This window comes from Phytophthora cinnamomi (genome assembly GCF_018691715.1).
Source record: "Phytophthora cinnamomi strain GKB4 chromosome Unknown Contig119, whole genome shotgun sequence".
Taxonomy (NCBI): Eukaryota; Oomycota; class Peronosporomycetes; order Peronosporales; family Peronosporaceae; genus Phytophthora; species Phytophthora cinnamomi.
This window is the reverse complement of record NW_027151052.1, coordinates 271907-291033: the sequence shown is the minus strand read 5'-3', so window position 1 is coordinate 291033 and position 19127 is coordinate 271907. Positions and strand designations below refer to the sequence as shown.

Genomic DNA, 19127 nt, shown 5'->3' with positions numbered 1-19127 from the left:
AACTTACCGCTGAAAACCGTAAACAAGAACACGGAATTGAAGAAAGCGAAATTAGCGGCTAAGAAGGTTGGACCGTTCGTGATTGAATGTATGGTGAACGACAACGTGGCGAAGTTAATACTTCCGCGCACGATGAAACGTCTTAATCCAACATTCAATGTGGAGTTGCTGACCCATTACCAAACGAATCGTGAGGATTTTCCGAATAGACCGATTCCGAAGGCTGTACCTCTAATCTTGGACGAGGACACTGGAGAAGAACTCTACATTGTGGAGAAGTTACTCAAGAAACGAATTAGACGTCGCAAACGTCAATGGCTCGTGAAGTGGCATGGGTTGCCGGAGCATGAGGCAACCTGGGAAAGCGAAGCGCAGATCAAGCACGTTTCGCATTGGCGTCAACTCCTGGATGAGTATCGACTCCGCCAACGCGAAGTCAACCAGGGGGAGATGTCAGGCCCACCTCTGGCCTGCTGAGCAAGCAAGCCAGAGCGATGCGGCGCAAAGGCTCTGGCTTGCTTGCTAGCGGCCAGAGGCTTGAAGTTCCTGTGGCAGCTACCCGAGAGGGTCAGCCGTCACAGTGAACATGTATTTTGTAGGAAAAACATGAAAAAGAAACATGGAATATGCATTTAGTAGAAAAGAAATGAAAACAAAACAAAACAAAAAGACGCAGGTTAGCACATAGTCAAGGAAAACCCCAGAAATACGCAAAGAGAGCCCTGTGCTCGCGTAAGAGCACAGCGAGGCATGCATGTTAGGCTAGCAGTAGCAATTCAGTATTAAATAAACCGTCTACCTCGCACATCGACCACAACTACCGCGCTTCTCGACAGGACCAACACTCGCACCCACTTCAACGACAAACACTCTTCGGGCCCAACGCGACAGATACCGCATATGTGGTGTATGAGCTTGGAACATACACGACACGGATCTCGTTTTGACCTCGCCGCCCTCCTGGCAACCGTTCACAGCGCAGCCCATACTTTGTTTGTCGGGTTTTGACATGGTTTCTGAAATGGTGATCGTCCCCGAGCGACGAACCGAGAACCAGTCAATCTGGAATTGCAGGATGGGAGTCGTGGTTGCTCGGTCAGGGTTACCACGCCAGTAGTACTTTTGAAAGTACTATAGTAACGTGTGGAGTCTAGCAAACTACTACTAGTAGTGAATACCGCACTATACATTAGTACTACTACCGTCAAAAATCGGATAGTAATAGTACCGTCGGTTACTATTTTGGAAATGCTACTAATCCCTGACGACGGTATTATATTCTCGACAAAACGCTTCGTCGCGAATGGACAATCCTTAATAAATTTTGGACGTTCTTATCATGCGTGGCATCTGAATGCACGGCACAGGTGAGTACGGTACACACTAGGTCGGTTAACTAGTTAGTTTGCAATCAGTCAAACATCAAATCTTCACCAAATTGCGTGTTGGACTTCGTATAAAATGGTATAGCACACGGGCGACAGACGCGTCTGTGAAGGAACAATCAATTCGGGGGTAACTACTCCTTTTCCCGTGATTCTCGATCTTTTCATTTAAACACAATATCAAGTCCAATCCAAGCATCCCCGCTATCTCGAGCAACTCGGACACCTAGCTCTGTACTTCTCCTGAGCCAGTCGACGCTTTTGTTTGAGCTTGATGCCGAGTTCAATGAGCTTGTTTTGCGACCGTCTGTACCAATCTCCATTTTCGCGCCGAAGAGGACAATGAGAGACGTGCACGTTGGTCAGTCCCACACACAGCCGAAGAGGACAATGAGAGACGTGCCAATCAAAATCTGTGCGAGGGGGGACTTGTACAGATCTATTCTGGGGGCACAGACTTGGAACAGACTGCTGCGAATCTCATGCAAAGTACATGTAGACCATTCAAAATGGCAGCCGCCGTCGAAAACAGGCATCCGAGCGTAAATTTGCGCAAAGATTTTTTCTAATCACTGCTGGTGAGGCGATAGACTGACTGGTCACCAGAACGTCCTCAAAAACGAGTATCGCTCGAAAACAAAACACCCTATTCTTTTCTTGGAACCTTAACATCTATTATTTCTTTAACAAGACGCATCGAACGGACCGGGCAATAACGGGGCTGACAGGGTGTCGCAACACCAAACTACAGCGTGCCAACTGATGAATATAAGCACCACGCAAGGTCCGCGCATCCTGCCTCAACATTACGCTTGTTACACCCTACGCCTTAAGAGGGATGCAGTCCTCTGCAAAACACAAACAAACATCGTGAGATCAATGACATCAGTACCAAACCCCACCCGAAACAAGCAACTCACTGTACGTCTGCCACACGGTCTTCTTGCCAATGGCCTGGAATCCCAACCAGTAGAAGCGCATCATCTTGCACCCGCCGTTCTTGCACGACGAATAGTCCACGGGGAACTCCGTCTTGACGTTCACGTTCGAGTGACCGTACTTGCTGTAGCAGTCGTCCGCAGCCAGCACCTTCTTGTTGTCCAGCCAGATCTCGCACGGGCCCGTGTGGATGAGGCCACGAGAGAAGATAGCCTTGCCGTTGGTCGGGATGGGCTGCGGCGTACCGTTCGGGTTGGTCCAGCCGCAGTTAGGGCCGTACTTCGAAGTGTCATCCAGGAGCGTCCTCAAGTCCTTGTAATTGTGTTCCGCCTTGAGTGAGTTGAACACGGCCACGCTCTTGGCAGTGTTGCCGTACCACTGGTCGCTCTTCCACACGGGGTCGATCTGCACGAGCCAAGCCGAGTTCTCGCCGCCCTTGAACTGCGACGCAGGGACCAGGATGTATCCGTGGGCGTCGGTGGTCGGCACCGAGGCGGCCATGAGCACGGCGGCGGACGCGATAGCAGCAGTAGTCTTCATGATCGAAGTGATGTTTGGGTGACTTGGATGGTTGTTGTTGCTGGGAAGGCAAAAGAGGAAGTGGTTGGATTCGGAGATGTCGTCACGAACGTGCTACTGTGTTCTATAGGAGTAAAGAGGTGCCTTGTTCTTGCCGAGCTGCAGTATAACAGTGTCCGTTCGAGATCGTCAGAATCTGCTGGTCAAGCGGAGTTGGTACATGGCTGTAGTCATCATATGCGGGTTGGCTGCCGATTATCCTGGGATTGAAAGTGACGCATGTGCTGATACATGCTACCTACACATACAAAACGTGCGATCGAATCAGCAAATTGCCACATGATTGACATAGACACCTGGTGGCATGGAAATTGTTTCGAAAAAGCGGCCAAACACGGATTAGGATGGGGGCTGGTGCAGTCTGGAAACCAGGAACTGCAGAACGTCGAACCAGCTGGGAGCACGTGCTGGCGATGACTGAGAAGAAATAGGGGCAGTCGACGAAACCATTGATATTATAATAATTGCTGGTTATAGACTGATTTTGCCATTATAGTCTTGCTGTTCTGCAGAGCACATTACAGCGAAACTATACGTGTACGGTGGATAATGAGATGCCGACATTGATCACCTATGAGAAACATAGTGTATTTTGTATTTTAATACGCATTCTGGCGTTGGACTGTAGATACGGATACATATTTTAATAAAGCGACTTGACGACCACTCCCGTATAACATGTGTTCAGGACATGCAACCACGTCGCACACCCAAATGCCGGGTTGACGAACAATCTAGTGTCTCATCGGGTCGGCGCTTGAGGCTTTGTTTGCAGTCAATTTGGTAGTTTGTTGCCTAGCTAGCCAATGATGAATTTGCTCTCGAAGTGTGTGTGTTCTGCTGCACGGTCGAATCGGCCCATTAGTTTCATTATGCGTAGCCTCGAGCGCGTGGTGCTACTGTGCTATACATAGTGTGCACATGATTGAGTCAGGCGCCCCAGCTGATTACCGTTCAAGCATTCGTTGAGGGTTTGCGTGGCGCACTTGTTGAGGCCAACGGAAACAAATGCCTTCCTGTAGGCTCGCCGGTGACCGTGCTAATGTTGCAAATGCAGGGTATGCTTGCTGCCTTTCCAAGACACTGAACCAACCTTTTTCCGTCAAGACAATCGTGCTAGTCCAAGTCGGCGGCGGAGCCACCGCGAGGAAAATGACATATACATGTATAATAGCTGTTCTAATTGCTGCAAGAAGGTTTTGATGACAATGTTTCAGCTACATGTACGCAGGATTCCTTATCGCGATTATCTACGTTTTCCACTCGAGTGATTTGCCCGCACTACATGTACACTGTCGAATCTACAACGTAGCTACAGATACCTTACCGTCGGAATGAAGCGAAAGGTTCTACTGTCGAATCTACAACGTAGCTACAGATGCCTTGCCGTCGGAATGAATCGAAAAGTTCTACTGTACTGGTACGGGAAAGTTGTAGACTCTACATGTGTTTTCCGGTATCGTCCGCGCACATCATTGTAGCCGACGCCGGACGTAGATACGGTAGATGGGAGGTGAAACGAGGTCCCCCAAAACTTCCTTTTTGGTGCCTGTGAAGCAACTACGTGGAAGGAGGCATGGGACTTTGGGCCCAGGCCAAGGGTAGACCATTCCTCCCTCTTTCCATTGAGGCCAATACCAGATTCACTCCTGTCCCGGGGGATTCATGACATTCATTTCCCCGGAGCTATTGGTGGTTTTCACGATTTGAAGGGCGTGACATCCATCCCCGCCTGGCTGTCCATGGCCGGGAAGGCTCACTGTTTTTTTGGTAGAGCCGTCGGAATCACTACATGTTCGTAGACTCGTGCGGTAAATTGTTTGCAGATGATCCGTTTCAGGTGTCTGTATCTGTCGGGTTATTGTGGGAAAAAAAATAGTATCTTGTTTTCGCTGGCATTGCCGACATGTACACAACCAGGTTGCGAACGCTGGCGATGCCTACTGCAATATACTACGTAGTGGTAATTAGAACTACAGTAAATTAACACTCTAATATATACAGGAAACACGCTCGCTTACACTACCGCAAGAAGAAGCACCTCATATTGGCAACGTACAGGAACATCGAAGTATCTCGTTATAACGTTTACATCTAGGTTTGGTACTTTAACGAGCCACGCGGGGAGTACGTCGCAGAGGTCAGCAGGCAATACTCCGCCCACCTGAAGTCATTCTATCTTAGACGATCTACGCGTTCTGCGAAGTCGTCGAGTTCGAGGAGCCCGAAGACTGGAGGGGGATGCAGTCCTCTGCACAATAGCAACACAAACGCCGTTAGTTCAAAAATCGACATCAACCTTCAACAACTATAGCAGCAACGTACTGTACGTCTGCCACACGGTCTTCTTCTCGAGGGCCTGGAATCCGAGCCAGTAGAAGCGCATCATCTTGCACCCGCCGTTCTTGCACGACGAGTAGTCCACGGGGAACTCCGTCTTGACGTTCACGTTCGAGTGGCCGTACTCGCTGTAGCAGTCGTCGGAGGCCATCACCTTCTTGCTGTCCAGCCAGATCTCGCACGGGCCCGTGTGGATGAGGCCGCGAGAGAAGACGGCCTTGCCGTCGGTCGGGATGGGCTGCGGCGTGCCGTTCGGGTTGGTCCAGCCGCAGTCAGGACCGTACAGCGACGTGTCATCCAGGAGCGTCTTGAGGTCCTTGTAGTTGTGTTCCGCCTTGAGAGAGTTGAACACCTCCACGCTCTTGGCGGTGTTGCCGTACCAGTCTTCGCTCTCCCACACGGGGTCGATCTGCACGAGCCAAGCCGAGTTCTCGCCGCCCTTGAACTGCGACGCAGGGACCAGGATGTATCCGTGGGCGTCGGTGGTCGGGATCGAGGCGGCCATGAGCACGGCGGTGGATACGAAAGCAGCAGCAGCGAACATGGTCGAGTAAGGCGTTTGGATTTTTGATTTGGTGGTGGTGGTGGAGAAGGCAAATGTGAAAGTGGTTTGGATTCAAAACGTTCGTCTCGGACGAGATAGTGTCCGCTCGAGGCTGTCGAGTTCCGATGTTCGACCATGAGGGTGCTCATGGTCGTTGCATCAGTCTGGGTTTGCTGTGAGCCTGGCCATCACGCGCGTTGTCCTGGGTTCCGATCGCGAGCCGCCATGCGAAACGTGCGATTGAGGCTGCAGTTGCCACACGATTGGCTTGGATACGGTGTCATCTGCAGACCGGGTGGCATTTTGAAGAAGCGGCCGAGTCAATGATTGTGATGGATGCTTGGCGCAGCCTGGAAACCAGGAACTGTGAGACGGTGACGTAGGAGGTTCCGGCACTATTCAAGTATGATCATCTGTGATAGACCCTGCAGGTATACGTTATACATGTAGGCTGCTGGTGCAGCCGTTAATAGTCCATCAACGGTTAATCCGGAGAGATGTAGCATCATTTGGACCATTTACTGATTAATCTTAATGCCACCACTGTTAGCACTCCCACTTGCTCCAGACAGGAGCGAAACATTTCCTCCGTTCTTTTAGTCGAGTGCGTGGTGTTGTTGTGTTTTGCACGCAACTAACACGGAAGATAGTGCAAGGCGGAAAGCTGACCATGCCGGTAGGCGAAATATCTGTCGATGGAAAGCTCGGGCATTTCCAAATGGTGGATCCTCAACAAAAACAGTACAGTGTACACTATCTCCAGGAAGCCATATTGACTATGTGCACCTCGACTCGAGCCTCAGAGCTTAGTCCCTATGCCTTATTTGAATCAAAATATAGACCTGAAAAAAGTGGACCACTATACTGACATCAAGATACGTTTTTTTTTAATCCTACAGTTAGTCGTTGTCGTCGAAAGTTTAGTTGGGGTGGGCTAAAAGATAACACCCCTTTCAGTCTAGCACGGCCAAGCGTGTGCAGATAAATTAAACCATGGCTGCCCAATTAACCAAAAGGCTATCAACCTACCGAATCAGCATGGTGTATATCTGGTACATGGGGAAGATGTGGAGTCGGTGGGAACCATTCACCTCGTATTATGCCAAACGGAGACGTTTAAAAGCGTCACAGGACTCTTACGAAGGTCAGATCACGAGTTGTAACTTTGACAACTTCCCCCTGTCAGCCTATTAGAGCAAATGTAGCCATCGTGTCCCGCACGGACTTTTGAAAACTTAGGGTAAGGATTTTTGTTCGACGAAGTACGAAAGTCCTTACCAAACGCACCCAAACCATTTACAACCGATCGGAGCGGAGGTCTGCTATGGTAGGCGCGCGGGCCGGCTATGTAGAATTTATAATCTGATTACCGGCGCCTTGTCCACCATTAGCGAAGCGAAATTGGCGGTGCAAACAAGGACCCCACCCGTTGAAAGTGTTCGCCACTCTATTTTAGTGCTATAGGCTTCTTCCTCGTACGCAACCTTGCAACGACCTGTGGTTTGTTGGTCGGCTCATGCCGAATGCACGATCACCGGATCATCAGCAAGCACGTACGATACACTGTACATGTACATACTGCCATGCAAGCCACAATATAATGTAGTAAACCTTGAACGATAATCAGCTGGGCCTCTGGCTCAGTCGGTTGCTTACTATGGGCAAGACAACACATGTGCACATTGTGCACAATTCACAGATTGCCTTTATCAAGAGATAAAGGCGAAAACTGATACATGTACATCAAAGTTCAGTACCATACCTGTAGAACCTATTGGATGGTTAGTCCTACATGGTGTCGACACGGTAAACCGATTAATCGTCTCGACACTGTAATGCACGTCGATCGGAAACCCCAGAGCAGTCGGAGTCTGACACGCTGCTCCTTCGAGCGTGAACGCACCGACAGAACTCCTGCCATGTGTCATCTGGCAAGTCATCGTCAAGTCGCTCCCGCCTCGCTTTTCTTTGCTACATTGTAGTACCATTGCGGTGGTGCTACAGGTCTGATCCGGCACTCTTTCCGACAATTGTGGTGTCGTTGTGAAGGATCACGGTCAAGAGATGAAATCCGTGCAGGCTATCCTACTTCGAAGAAGCATCGCAAGTCGTCGCGTCTGAAGCATGCTGCAGCCGGATATCCTACAGTCAATCTCACCATTCACGGGTTTCCGGACTGCACTAGGCCCCAATCACAATCCTTGACTCGGCCGCTTCTTCGAAATTTTCGAAGAAGCGGCCGAGTCAAGGCATTTAATGCCACCCGTGAGCAGATGACACCGTATCCAGGCTAATCGTGTGGCAACTGCAGCCTCAATCGCACGTTTCGCATGGCGGCTCGCGATCGGAACCCAGGACAGCGCGCGTGATGGCCAGGCTCACAGCAAACCCAGACTGATGCAACGACCATGAGCACCCTCATGGTCGAACATCGAGTCTCGACAGCCTCGAGCGGACACTATCTCGTCCGAGACGAACGTTTCGAATCCAAACCACTTTCACATTTGCCTTCTCCACCACCACCACCAAATCAAAAATCCAAACGCCTTACTCGACCATGTTCGCTGCTGCTGCTTTCGTATCCACCGCCGTGCTCATGGCCGCCTCGATCCCGACCACCGACGCCCACGGATACATCCTGGTCCCTGAGTCGCAGTTCAAGGGCGGCGAGAACTCGGCTTGGCTCGTCCAGATCGACCCCGTGTGGGAGAGCGAAGACTGGTACGGCAACACCGCCAAGAGCGTGGAGGTCTTCAACTCTCTCAAGGCGAAAAACAACTACAAGGACCTCAAGACGCTCCTGGACGACACGTCGCTGTACGGTCCTGACTGCGGCTGGACCAACCCGAACGGCACGCCGCAGCCCATCCCGACCGACGGCAAGGCCGTCTTCTCTCGCGGCCTCATCCACACGGGCCCGTGCGAGATCTGGCTGGACAACAAGAAGGTGCTGGCTGCGGACGACTGCTACAGCGAGTACGGCCACTCGAATGTGAACGTGAAGACGGAGTTCCCCGTGGACTACTCGTCGTGCAAGAACGGCGGGTGCAAGATGATGCGCTTCTACTGGCTCGGATTCCAGGCCCTCGAGAAGAAGACCGTGTGGCAGACGTACAGTACGTTGCTGCTATAGTTGTTGAAGGTTGATGTCGATTTTTGAACTAACGGCGTTTGTGTTGCTATTGTGCAGAGGACTGCATCCCCCTCCAGTCTTCGGGCTCCTCGAACTCGACGACTTCGCAGAACGCGTAGATTGTCTAAGATACAATGGCTGCAACTCGTGGCGGTGGGCGTGCTCTGCCAGCCACCATTCCACACACGCGGGCCACCATGCTTGTCTCGTTTTAAAGTAATAGATGTAAATGTGAAGCCAAGGAACTCAGGTGAGCCGGAACGCTGCTTGCTTTGTGCCGCAGCAACACGTTCAGTCGAAAGTTTTGCGTCAAAAATGGCACATCTGGGATGCAAGATTTCTGATAAGCGCCTGAAAACGATCGAGAGCGTCATTGAGGTGGACAGGAGAGCATGCGCGATATGATAGCACTCAACTATACAACAATGGGACGGTGGGGACAAGAATCGCCAAATCTGCCTCGGCCTTTCGAGCTACGTGATGTCTTTTTAAGGGATCACATCTAAGGCATTCCTTAGCCGTTGATGAAGGAGCCTCCCATTTATTCAATACTTTTGAGATTCATGCATCCAACGGAATCGTTGTGCTGCCGCCCGACTACACGTCACCAGGGCTTGGTAGTAACGACGATTCTTCTGAATTACTACCAGTAGTTGCCCAGTCAGGAAAAACGAATTATTATACTAGTTACAGATGGACCAAGCTCGTTCATGTTTAGCTACTATAGTAATAGTACTATAGTACTATCGAACCATTGTGGTCCACATGGGTAGACTATCTGGCGATGGTTACCTGTGTTCGAGTGGACTGCAGACATCGAGACAAACGCACAAGTGCTGGTAAAGACGTGGGTTCGGTCTGTAGAAATACGTATTTACTTTGAGAATCTCACCTGTCTTCCTGCGCCGTTGCCAACCAGCGCATAGGAGTAGATACCCAGCTCGTGGCTGAGCAAATGAGTACAGCACGTATGAGGTGCTTCACGCCGCAGAAAAGCGCAGCTCCGGTACGGGGCCGGATATGATGTAGCTCGCCTCGTAGAGGATAGAGCACCACCAGTTGTGGATTAAGTGCTGAGGGTGAAAGGCAAAGTGGTGCCACTACTCTATATTTCATGCCCAGCACTTCATTCGGCAAGTACAACCCAAAGAGCACCATCCTGACCCCAACAATGTGCAATCTGCAACATACAGGCGCAGGTCAGCAGGGAAGCCCAGATGCAACTGGCTCCGTCATCCTGCACGATTCTCATCGCCACGGTCCCTGGCCGCTTAGTTGTGGTAAGCGGCAAGTGGCCTTACACTCAGTAACACGCTTGCGGTCACCGAGAGCTGCATGGAACGAACTGGGCACGGGCGAGCCGGCTCTTATGTGGTAGTGAAGTACTGCGCTTCCTTGGTATGTCGGATCAGGAAGTTTTGCAGCGCTAGCAGCACAGCGCCGTACTGGGAAAGGAGAAGGACTTAAAGCCCACGTACACCAGCTCCAATGGCAACGGCGTGTGTGCTGGACACGCCGACCAGTACGTAGCACGTGAAGATGAGCACGGTGTTGATGAAATCGTTGGTTGTGACTCGCTATCTCATCTGTTAAAGCGCCGGTAGGGTGATGAGCCACTGGATCGGCGCCGAGCGAATTTTCACTCCACCACTCTCACTGCGTATTAATAACTAAAAGTCCTAATACGATCTATGTACATATCGCCGAAATCTACGCAATTCCTGCCCTCGCACCAATACTGGTCGCAGCACGACCAGCTATAATTATCACAGAAATTGGTTTAGAAGAGGAAGGCAAGGAGGAGTAAAAGGAAGCAGAAGACACAGTGACTGGATAGTGAGTAGTTGACTTACTTAGAGATCATGCCCAACACTTAAGTATAAATGTTGAGTATTCATCCATAGTGATTCACTATCAGGGAATCACATTGTGCGATGCTGATACCTAAACTAAGCCAGACACATGGAAGGTGATACGCCAGCGTTTTGTGTTTGTGATTTCTTCTGCTTCGCTAAAATCGGTATCAGTAAGTTACTCAGTAAGTCACTATTACGGATTTGAGTATTATCGGGTTTTACCCACAACTTACTAGCGATGATCGCCGATAAACGAGAATGCTGACTCTACATTGCAGAGCCCAAGGGCGGCAAACAGAACACTACGGATATAGCGCGCGCCGACAGCAAATAGACTGACAGGGACCCTAAGTGTGCGGATCCTTGACAAACATCCCAGTGAGTAAACTGTTGATACGAACCTCTAGTTGCATACACCCCACATCATTACACAGGTGCAATTACATTGCTTCATAGTGAAATGCTACGAATAATAGACGGCCAGTGGACGGGTTCCTCAAGTTTCCATTAATCCTACGGACGGACATAGCGGAACGAGAAACATGCCCTTACTCAGCACCTCGTCTTACCTTCGTCGACGTGCCGGCGCTACAACGCTGTAACTGTAATACTTAGCGAAACAAGACATTAACAGCATCACACTTTACTTCCCACACTACCAAAACCGTTTAATTTATGGAGATGCAGATAATGGACGTACGCTGGCGGATCAGAGATCGTCAACGCTGTGTTAATGGAGGCGTCTCCCTTGCGCTGTCTGCGCTGGCTTCAGTGTCGATACGCTCGCGAAGCGATCGGTTCCAGAGCAAGTTGCTAAGTGAGAGGAAACACGACCGCGGATGCATTTGAGTGCCAGGCCTTCTAGCAATGGCAAGCACCACATGCAAGTTGCAACCCCTAAAATAATCAAGGTAACTAGGCAGACCCCACATCTTGCGCGCAGACCCGCAAGTCGCGCGGAGGCGACAACGTGAAAATTGCGCCGCGCGGGCGTGAGACGCAGGGTGTTTCTCTAAATGGAGGTCGCCAGTAACTCGGTAGTACTCTGACGCCATGTTGTGAGTTATTGGTTACTGTAGTAGTAGTAGAATCACAGAACTAAATTACTGGTTACTGCAGCAGAAGTAATACTACTATATTACTATATTTTACTGGTCTCACCGAGTTACCACCAAGCACGCCTGGAGAACCCCGCTCTGTCCTGCCTACGTTGACCTTGGTCGAGGCTTACCTGCGCTCACTCACAGCCTCGGTCGCTTTCCCAATTCACCAGCTACGACATGCGTCTTCTTGTTGTTTCGACACTTTAGATGAGCAAGTTGTTCGTCGTCGTGTACTGCGTAGCACTCGCTATTCATGGCACATTCTGTGCTCATCAAGGACGACAAAAGTCTGTGCAACACAGACTTGTTCTTCTTCTCTGATGTCGCTCACTTTGTGCTGCGTAGCGGTAATCCTAGCCCTCTACCGGTGGCTTACGGAACGTAGGCCCACTCGTATCGAGGTATCTGGGTCCGTCCCCCCACTTGTCTCTAAGCGAGGCCTGTTCTTTTTTTTTTTTTTTTTTTTGGGGGGGGGGGTCAGAGAACCTCTATTTGTGTTTAAAAGCGAGGCCTGCACTTTGGCCGATCTCCAACTTTTAGGTTGGATCTGGGAGGTCTCCCCCACCTCCGAGCAAAAGAGCAGGTCGGGGCTCTGCAACTGCCTCTGCTCCAATCCACGTTACTACGCCTACTTGTTTGGCAAAGGCTGAAAGATGCAATTAATTATGATTGTTTTGAAGTTGTGGAGTGACTTTCGACCATTTTTCCGGCTGTACCGTGACCGTCGAGATCGTCGAACTGGCAGCTGGAAAGGAGATTTTGGAGTTCTTGCAGTTCTTCCACGACCACGATGCTGGGCGCTCGGAAGTATTGTGGGAACCTGGCACGGAGAATTTAGTTTGCTGGGACAACATTGTGAAAGCCATTGCAAAGAAGCACGTGGACGTCGCGAGGTGGCTGTACGACCGCACACGTGACGACATTGAAGACGGGGTCTTGTGGTGTATCATGAAAGCTGCGTTGGATGCTGGGGCGGTGGAGTTGGCTGAGATACTGATAGCTGAAGGAACGGACGTACTGGAGTATTCTGGTTTCTGCTCGGATCCCTGGATCATCGAACAGATGTTGGGGCGTGGCGCTGTTGGGGACAGCATCGAGCATTATGGAAACTCGCTGCAGAATTTAGTGCGTCATGGGCGATTGAATCTAATTCGACGGATTGCAAAATTGAGAGCTATTTACCCCGGAGTTTGCTGAGAAAATTTGCCAGAACCTATCTAGAATCCCGCAGCACGGGGAAACAGCAGAAGAGAACATCGTGAAATGGCTCGAGGCGGGGTTCAGCAGTTAAGAGGCCAGCAGCTTATATGTCGCACATGGGATGTTTCATTCGATGACGAAGGCGGCTAAGTGTTTTCTAGTGGTAAAAAAAATGAGTTTCATAAATAAAAGGAAGGGATCAATAACTTCTCATATCACTCCACTCACTCACGCTGCCTTGGAATAGCGACAGCGGACGTTCATCAATGGGGGAGACCAAGTCCAAGAGAGGACCCAGCGCTGACCACCGACATCCCGAGTCTATGAATGAAGTCGAATACGATCATCAAAGTTATTGAGTTTGTCTATTCGGAAAGTCGAATAGAAAAGAAGGTACTATAGAAATGATCCTGTAAAAGTACGGTCTTGGTTTGCATTCTGAAAAGGTTGCCGTAGTCTATGTACCTCGTCCTAACCATACGCCCCACTTTGCATAATGTACCTTCATACCATTGGCTAAACCACTTCAATATCCTTCACTCTGCTACACACACTCTAGTGCGCCGCTGGAAGATCGTCATGGGACCCCTTGAGCTCCACGTCGTGGCGTTCGTGCTGCGGCACCAGCCGTACATCGCTGCCCCGAAAGAGCTGGCGTCTGAGATCTCGGTCTTCCTCGGACCTTCGAGCAATCTCTCTCTCAGTGACGCGTGCAAGTTGGGCTCGATCCCATTGCTGGACTGGATCTGGGAGTCGAGCTGCACTTCCGCCGCTGTAAGGACCTCTGGGTGGTCTCTCACCAATTTCCTGCGCTCGGATAAGCTCTACTATCGCTGGCAGTTCTCCAAAGCCTTGGAGGTTGTCGCAAGTCGCGGGGATTTGAGGCTGCTGCAGTGGCTCTTTGAGCACTTTTCGGGCTGTGTGGGGTCGGTGGAGGCGGTGGAGGCAGCCGCTGCCGATGGCCATCTTGCAGTGCTGCAGTATTTACTTGATCGCGATATGGGGCAAGAACACGACCACGGTGCCGTTGGTTTCGTGAGAGAAAGTGTGGAGTGGAATGGTCCAGGGAATCGGGTTCGCTGGGGCGGTAAAAGTATGGTGAAGGCCATTGAAAATGGGAATCCTGAGGTCGCGCGGTGGCTGTACAAGAACACCCTTTATGACCCCACAGATAGTGAGATAGACCTGGTGGTCTGCGGCGCGCTCAAGCTTGGAGACATCGAGCTGGCGCAGTTGTTTGTGTCTCCAACCCGAAGCATCTTCGACTACGCGTCTGGCTGTCCGCATCCAGACGTCGTTGAGATGATGCTGGAGAATGGATACCTAGGCTGGAGCCAAGATGCCGCGGGCGCTGCTATGCGAGCTCTAGCTATACATGGACGGCTGGATCTTATGAAACGCGTTGCTCAAGTGTACACCGCACCACCGTCCAATGAGGACGCATGGCTGAACGGTTGGCGCCTGGCCATGATCGAAGCAATAAAGCGAGGCGATCTGCTCATGCTTCAGTGGCTGGGGAAGCATCCAAGTGGACGTGAACTACTAAGCAAACACAAAGTAAGCAATGAATATCTGGGTCTGAACGCTGCTGCAGCCACAAAAGGCTACGTTGACGTCATGCATTACCTTCATAACGAGGGCTTTGCTGATGAATACGAAGGCGCTTTGATCGCAGCAGTTCGTAGCGGCCGTCTGGATTCCGTAAAATGGCTACTTCCGCGTGTCAGAAGACTCACAAACGCCAATTTGATGGACGAAGCTGCGGTGTATGGCCATCTGGAGATTCTCCAGTATTTTCACGACACAGACCTGCCTGAACTACCTCGACTATCGTGCTCATCCGAAAAAGAGCTTGTCTATTTGAACGCAAATAGTGATTCCTCTCTGAAGTCCTTACTCAGGGATATCACCGCGTTGGAAATGATTCGGTCTACAGGATGCTCCGTGCAAGCTATGAACTTCTCAGCTGCACGTGGACACTTGGAGGTGGTGAAATGGCTGCATAACCACTGTGTCGAAGGTTGTACGACGTTGGCCATGGACAATGCTGCAGCAAGCGGGCATCTCGATGTGGTAAAGTGGCTGCACTTCAATCGCTCGGAGGGATGTACAACACATGCTATGGATGTTGCTGCCCAAGAGGGGCATCTCGATACAGTAAAATGGCTGTACGCTAACAGATCAGAAGGCTGTACGTTCAGGGCGATCGAAATGGCAACCACCAATGGTCATCTTCGCGTTGCCTGCTGGTTAAGGGTGCATTACCCGCAGCATTTTGTTGCGATGGTGGGCAAGTCAATCTCCACTGAAAGCGCCTTGGATATACTGCTATTTCTACACGTGCATTGCGCCCACGTTTTCACGATATGGTTTTGTGCAAGGCTTCGGCGACCTCTTCTAAGCAGCAGTGTGGAAAGTTATGATCTTGTCGCTCAATGGCTGGAAAAGCACTACCCAGACCACGAAACGGAGATTCAGTAGGCATGGACACTAGGCTAATGCTTCATTTGCCTGAAGTTCACTTTGTCGTAAAAAGTATATGTAAATGGATGGAACTTTAAATGAAACGTTTAGCCTCTAAAGTACGCCGATGATTGATAGAGATAGTTTTTGAGTTGCCTTGGCGCTACACGCAACCTAGCCAAGCCTCTTCGACAGGGTCACACGGAATTCCAAGGCCGTGGATGATCTCCTGTTGCCGCCCATTGATGGCAAAAGTATCAAATGAACTGCAGGAGATTACTTGAAAAAAGTTGTTGATGCATATCCCCACAACTTGGACACCAGGGCTCTGGTAGATCGGATCGAAGCACTGACGATACATCACGCCTTCGCAGAGATCAACTTGATACTTTGCAATTGCCAGGGGAGGAGGAATATATATTGTGTTCTTGTCACACGCCGCAGGTTGCGCAGTGAATATGGCGAGGTTCGCTTCGCTGATACGATCCTTTGTGGGTAAACATGCCTTTCCAGTACAAACAGGCTGTGACTGACTGCACTCGCCAAGGAAGCCATCGCAACACAGCGGCGCGTTCGTGACGATCAAAGTTCTGAGGTGACCGTTAGATGTAATGTCCGGAAGCCGTTCAAGGGCATACATCATAACCAACTCGAGTCGCTGTAGCTTCACAAGGGGTTTCATATCGGGCAAATTGGTTATGGAAAACAGCAGCGCTAATGAAATGCTCTTCAGATTGCTCAAACCCTTGAAGCTTGGTAGCTCAGACAGGTTTTCGAGGTAACCGAAATGAATAAAAGTCAACGAGCTCATCCTCGAGAACGCGTCTGGTGGTATTCGTACAACGTTCGTCTCGCCAAATTTGCCTTCCATATTGCTACGCAAGATATACCGGCGTTAGTCAACATTCTACGAGAACTAGGCGTCGAACACCGCAGTTTTTTTTTCTTACATGAATTCCAGCTTGTGGAACACCTTCAACCAGTCAGGAATTACTTCAACACCAGTGTAATACAAGGATCTGTGGAGCATAGCAAAAAGATGAGCGGTTAGTGCCACTGTCTCACTTAGCATTCTATCTCCAGTCCACGTACAAGTATGCAAGGTTTGTACAGCGCTGAAGCTCCTCAGGCCAGGATTCCATCTGCCGATTCGTCAACTGCAACACTTGTAAATCTCCGGATAGAGCCAACGCTCGCACAGTCTCCGTCGCATCAGTTGGGTGGATCCATTCTTCATAAGTTTTTGGAGCTTTATCTACGTCAACGAGCGCCAGGCAAGGGCACGCATCTTGTCGGTCCCACCGGTAGGCGAACGCTACACACTGAGGGTATGCATGACAAGCTTTCTGGGATTCTGTAATGCACTTCGCCGTGTACGCCATGGCAAATGCACTTGCTACAACGAACAGTGCCCCAATCCAGCGTGGCACGGCCAGTTGAGCCTTTAGCTTTGCTAATTTGCTGCTAGTTGTCCTCATATTCTTGCGACGCTGGTAAATAACCTCCACAAGTCGAGTCAGCCGGTAGCTGAAAGAGATGTTCATCACCAGTCGAACTAGTAAACTGGACCACGTGAGCGTTCGGAGGGAGTCGAAGCAAAATCGGAACAGAGTAGTCTCGATTGGGTCGGCTTGCATCCTGGCGTCGCGCTGGAAGCTCCCTGTAGGGTATATCGTAAGATTTAGTCGTGCGATACCACGATCGAGATCAAACATCGAGTATGAGTAGCCCAGAAGAAAAATTGGGTATCCGACCGCGAAAATCATATCAAACCTAGTGCACGGGACAATGTAAGGCTGGGAGATACGGCTTAGCAAAACAAGATGGCACAAAACTTACACCGTGTCTACTAACACTTCGGTGAATGCAGAGTGTGTCTGCGCAACAGGATGGAGGATGGAGAAAGCCTGAGACAAGCAGCTCATTGCAATTAACGCGGCATAGCCGTAACACAAGCTCACAGAGAATCCCGCTTCAAGCAAGCGGTCTAGCTGGATAGACTCAACAAGGAGATCTCCGACTTTGAAGAGCACATTCTAAACGCGCACAAACTGTTAACGTCTCTACCGCTACACATTATGGATCACGCTATGAACATCGGTGCTTACCCAAAACTTCCGGTAGTGTCCATAGTACCCTGTCAACTCGAGCCAAAACGACACAGCCTGTTGCAAGTATTTTCCAAGGTGTGGTAGTCTCGCGGCCCTAATCAGAGAAACCTCTTCTCTCCTCGGACCGATTGGCATAATGCGCAAGCTTGAGTTTCTCAGCACCGTCATTTTCAGCATTACGTGGATGTAGCTCGCCGCCACGCCCACGAGTACAATCGTGTTGACAGTCATGATCTCTGGTTCAGGATCAATTATAAGCCAAAAGTGCCCGTCGTCAAAATCGGCAGTGCCCATCAGGTAGTTCGCTGTGTCGTTGGGAGCGATCGTCAAGATAATAAGCCACGCAGTCCAGCACACGGAGACTCCTGCAGCCAGTAGCAACAGTATCCCAATAGGACCAAACGCTTCAAAAAAGCCACCGGGTTTTACTGCGGAGGCCTCATCGATCCCTGCCGAACCTTTGCCACCGTGTGATTTACTTGATTGCGGCAGAATATGAATCGACCGAACAGCAGGCGCCTTCTTCGCGTTGGATGTCCTTGCAAACACTTGGGCGAGCTTCGGCCTTGTCATCGTGGTCTTGTGTGCAATGCTTGATGAATATAGGAGGTGGTGAGGTAGTGTGGAATGGCGTGACGATCTGAGCTCCCCACTATTCTAAGCTGCGCTTCCACTTACAACAGGACAGGTTGATGATGTAGCAGCCCAAGTCCAAATTTATCCGCTGCCTTTCTTGAGTCGGGACGGAGTTGTCGCGTCTGTCACGACACCAAAGTGATATTTCGTTGCGCGGTGCGGAGATAATTTTTTTATGGGCCAGCTAGAACTAAGCACAACCTAACCAGGTCTCTTCCTTGGAGTTGCAAGTCGTCCCGATCCCGAGAAGAACCCTTCTGTCTCCTATCATAAATCGAAAACACCTCGAGCGAGGAGCAAGCTACCGCCTAAAAGAAGTTGTTGATGCACATAACCACCGGCCTGGCGTCGAATAAGGTATCGCGGCGCTGGCAATGCAAAACGCCGCCACATCCATCGATTTGGGACTTCAACGGGGTCTGCGCTGGAGGGATGTATGGGGCGCTCTTGTTGCAGACTTCCGGCTGAGCACCATGATAGCTTTGACTTTCGGCGCTTGGACAAGCATCAAGTGGGAAGCAGTGCCTCTGTGGTATTCCAGAACAAACAGGAGATGACGTGTTGCAATCGACAAGCAACCCATTCCAGCATAGTTGTGCTTGCCAGACAACAAATTGTGACTGATAGTGGTTCGATGTAACCTCCGGCAGTACTCGTAGTGAGTTTAGCGACACCGGCTCGACTTGCTGTAGTTTGACGAGAGGTGTTAAGGCAGGACAAGCGTAGTTAAGGTGTAAAGTAGCACTAGAGACATGCGCTTTAGGTTGTGGGGACCTTCTAAGCTCGTGTAGTGGGATGTGGACTACGTCCCCACCCTCTTAGTAAAGCTTCACATGGC

General features: G+C 50.4%; 4 protein-coding genes across 4 annotated transcripts; 1 reads left to right on the top strand and 3 right to left on the bottom strand.

Annotated features, from left to right (window-relative positions):
• Window positions 1-2207: 2207 nt before the first annotated feature.
• Window positions 2208-2864, bottom strand: IUM83_16749 (Mucin-like protein 2; the record flags this gene model as incomplete). Its single annotated transcript, XM_067941654.1, has 2 exons — window positions 2208-2233; window positions 2306-2864. The coding sequence occupies 2 exons, from the start codon at window positions 2862-2864 to the stop codon at window positions 2208-2210; spliced, it is 585 nt and encodes a 194-aa protein (XP_067781196.1).
• Window positions 2865-5092: 2228 nt separating this feature from the next.
• IUM83_16748 (Mucin-like protein 2) lies at window positions 5093-5787 on the bottom strand (the record flags this gene model as incomplete). Its single annotated transcript, XM_067941653.1, has 2 exons — window positions 5093-5154; window positions 5229-5787. The coding sequence occupies 2 exons, from the start codon at window positions 5785-5787 to the stop codon at window positions 5093-5095; spliced, it is 621 nt and encodes a 206-aa protein (XP_067781230.1).
• A 2557-nt stretch (window positions 5788-8344) lies between these two features.
• IUM83_16747 (Mucin-like protein 2) lies at window positions 8345-9039 on the top strand (the record flags this gene model as incomplete). The annotated part of the gene is made up of 2 exons (XM_067941652.1): window positions 8345-8903; window positions 8978-9039. 2 exons carry the CDS (start codon window positions 8345-8347, stop codon window positions 9037-9039), a joined length of 621 nt encoding a protein of 206 aa, XP_067781194.1.
• A 4186-nt stretch (window positions 9040-13225) lies between these two features.
• On the bottom strand, window positions 13226-18226 carry IUM83_16746 (uncharacterized protein; the record flags this gene model as incomplete). Its single annotated transcript, XM_067941651.1, has 9 exons — window positions 13226-13236; window positions 13308-13379; window positions 16287-16417; window positions 16493-16561; window positions 16827-17315; window positions 17382-17419; window positions 17504-17578; window positions 17651-18018; window positions 18133-18226. 9 exons carry the CDS (start codon window positions 18224-18226, stop codon window positions 13226-13228), a joined length of 1347 nt encoding a protein of 448 aa, XP_067781209.1.
• Window positions 18227-19127: the final 901 nt, after the last annotated feature.